This window comes from Arachis ipaensis, chromosome B07, assembly GCF_000816755.2.
Source record: "Arachis ipaensis cultivar K30076 chromosome B07, Araip1.1, whole genome shotgun sequence".
Classification (NCBI taxonomy): Eukaryota; Viridiplantae; Streptophyta; class Magnoliopsida; order Fabales; family Fabaceae; genus Arachis; species Arachis ipaensis.
Window position 1 is genome coordinate 2847533 of NC_029791.2, and position 2922 is coordinate 2850454.

At 24.7% G+C, this 2922-nt stretch overlaps 1 protein-coding gene across 1 annotated transcript in view; it reads left to right on the forward strand.

Annotated features, from left to right (window-relative positions):
• Positions 1778–2922, forward strand: part of LOC107608319 (NEP1-interacting protein 1) — a 2880-nt gene continuing 1735 nt past the window's right edge. Inside the window, exons 1-2 of the mRNA XM_016310148.2 lie at positions 1778–2064; positions 2152–2303. Of these exons, the coding sequence (XP_016165634.1) occupies positions 1968–2064; positions 2152–2303 (249 nt within the window). The 5' untranslated portion in view covers positions 1778–1967. The remainder of the gene's footprint in view (positions 2065–2151; positions 2304–2922) is intronic.

Consider the following 2922-nt stretch of genomic DNA (forward strand, 5'->3'; position numbering starts at 1 on the left):
GAAAGAGTATAATATAATCTGTGGTTGAAAACTTCATGAAAAATGAGATAATAATAATTTCTTGAAAAATTATCTGTGCTAGTATAGTTTGGCTCTACACCTATTTATAAATCAACTGCGATATTGAATAGGATTTTAATAGAGTTGATGATTGATATTAGAAGCAATAAAATATGGGCTTGTGGTTGATCAAAATGTTCATTGAGATATATGTCCATAATTAAGTTGGTACACAAATTAACCTAATTATTAGCTTTTATTTTAACTATAGTAGCCACTAAATTAAATCTCACATTTTATCTATCAATAAAAAAAAAAGTTATATACATTATTGTTAAATGCCCACAAATTCTTCACCAAAATAAGGAAAAGAAGAGAAGCATATATATTTTTTCTACAGATGATACTAGAAAAAAAAAAAAAAACAGCCAGAAGTTACCTTATTTAACATTAATTAATTATCGCAACAATTAATGAATGCTAAATAAGGCAAGTTATGGCTGTTTTTGGCTGATTTTCTTTAGTTACTAAACATTTTCCAAGTAATGCTAGGTAGACAAAAAAAAAAACAGTCAGAACTTGTCTTATTTAGCATTAATTAATTATCGCAATAATTAATGAATGCTAAATAAGACAAGTTATGACTGTTTTTGGCTGATTTTCTTTGGTTACCAAACATTTCCGTTAAAAAATATATTATATTTATGAGGTAATGCTAGATAGACAAAAAAAAAGAACTAGAACTTGCCTTACTTAACATTAATTAATTATTACAACAATTAATAAATACTAAATAAGGCAAGTTATGACTATTTTTGGCTGATTTTCTTTGGTTACCAAATATTTCTGATATTTATGATATGAACCCACTAAACCCAATAAAATCTCAGCCCACAGAAGAAAATATATAACCAGGAACCACTTTTCCAGCACCTTGTTTTAGTTAGTTTCCTGTTTCTTCTCACTTTGTGGCTGTTCAAAACTGCCTTTCATGTCACTCAAAAATTACTATCTAAATAAAAAGTTTATTTTTTCCTTTTTTGTGACCAAGAACAAGAAATATCAACTACAAAACAGTTGAATGGCCAATTCAACTACCATCACCACCATTATTACAGTTAATTTTATTTTCTTTAGGGTAATTTGATAATTTTCTCAATATAAAATATGAAAATATATCAAAACAAATTTTGATAAAATTATTCTAGTTTAAGATAAAATTCCTATATTTTTTATTTTTTTGTTTTGAGATATTTACGGATAGCTGACAAAAATAGAAGAATTCCAAAATGAATTAATTCGTTGGTTTCATTATGAGATTCCATTATTCTGACCAATGAGAACAAGATGAATCTCAGACAACAATAGTGAAGCATGATCACTTTTGGTTTAACTTGTAGTGTAGTTTTTATCAAATAATAATTATTATGAAATGATGTTACATTCTTTTTATAAAAAAATAAATTTATTTAAAATGAAAGTAATATAATTAAGTGTAATTTATTTAGATGTAATTAAAAAATAATTGAATACTATGTACAGTACAAAATTAATATTATTAAAAGACATTCTAATAATTAAATAATCAATTAATTGTGAAAACCACAAAACAGTCTTATTTTAATATATCATATTTTGAAATAATAATTAAGTCATGTGATCTTTCAATTAATTTTCTATCTATCAACTTGACAAGAAGAGGCATTCACTTATTAATTAATGACCAAATTCAGCACTATATCTGACACTTCTAATTCCATTGATGTATATGAAGATATATACATTTATGATACCATATTTTAAGATATTTATTTAATCATCAAAATGTATTGGTTTAATTTAATTTGTTTCCTCTCTTACCCTATATAATTCAAAAACTGTTACTTATTAAGACTATATATATATATTCATCTCTGATCTTCTCTCAATAACACTTCTTTCTTCTTCTTCTTCTTCTTCTCTCAATAATGGTGGCAACAAGGTGCAAGGAGGTTTTCTTTGGAATATTCATGGCAGCCATGGAGACACTTCTTTATGCTGCATTCACTCTTATTCTAGCACTAGGTATGTATAAATTACTTGCATTATTGTATAATAATAAATGGAAATATTATATATAATAATGTTTGAGATTGATTCTATATATAATAGGAGGTTCAATAGTAGGAACAATAGCAGGAGGAATCAAAGGGCAAACAACAGAAGCTGGTTTTCTTGATGGAGCTGGCAAAGGAGCAGTTACAGGAGCCATTGCTGCCATTGAATTGCTGAACTCTAGAGCCATTGATGACCCTTTAACCAAGGTATGTATTTACTATTTAGTGCTAATTAATAATAATAATCAAATTTCATCTTTTATTTTTTTTTTATTTGGCCATAGCACAGTGTGGCTAATTTTTTTGGATATGAAAAAAAATTTATTTGGTATAACATTCAGTTTTTAAAAAATATTGTAAAATTTAATAATTGAATGTTGCATCAAAATTTTATTAATATTTAAAAGAAATAAACGGTATAATGTTTCTAAAATACACAAAATAATCCATAATATTTACTTTTTAGTTAGATAATACAATCTCCTTTTAATTTGATTCTTTTAATCAAAATGACTATTAAAATTTTTAAATATTACTTTTAAATTTTTAGAGACAATTTTATACTTACCTTTTCAAATCAAATTGGAGAGAGACGGGATCGTTTAACGAAAATAAATGTTGGAGACGGTTTTATCTATTTTAAAATCTAAAAGACTAAAGTCTCTCATTTTAAAATGCCCAATGATTGATTTTGATAATTATTCTATATTTTTGTTTATATAAAAAGATTTTTTTTAAATTATTCATGTTAATTAAATTTAATTGTTTTTATTTTTTAAAACCAAATTAATTTTATAAAAAGATTTTTATTTTTTTATTTATTTCT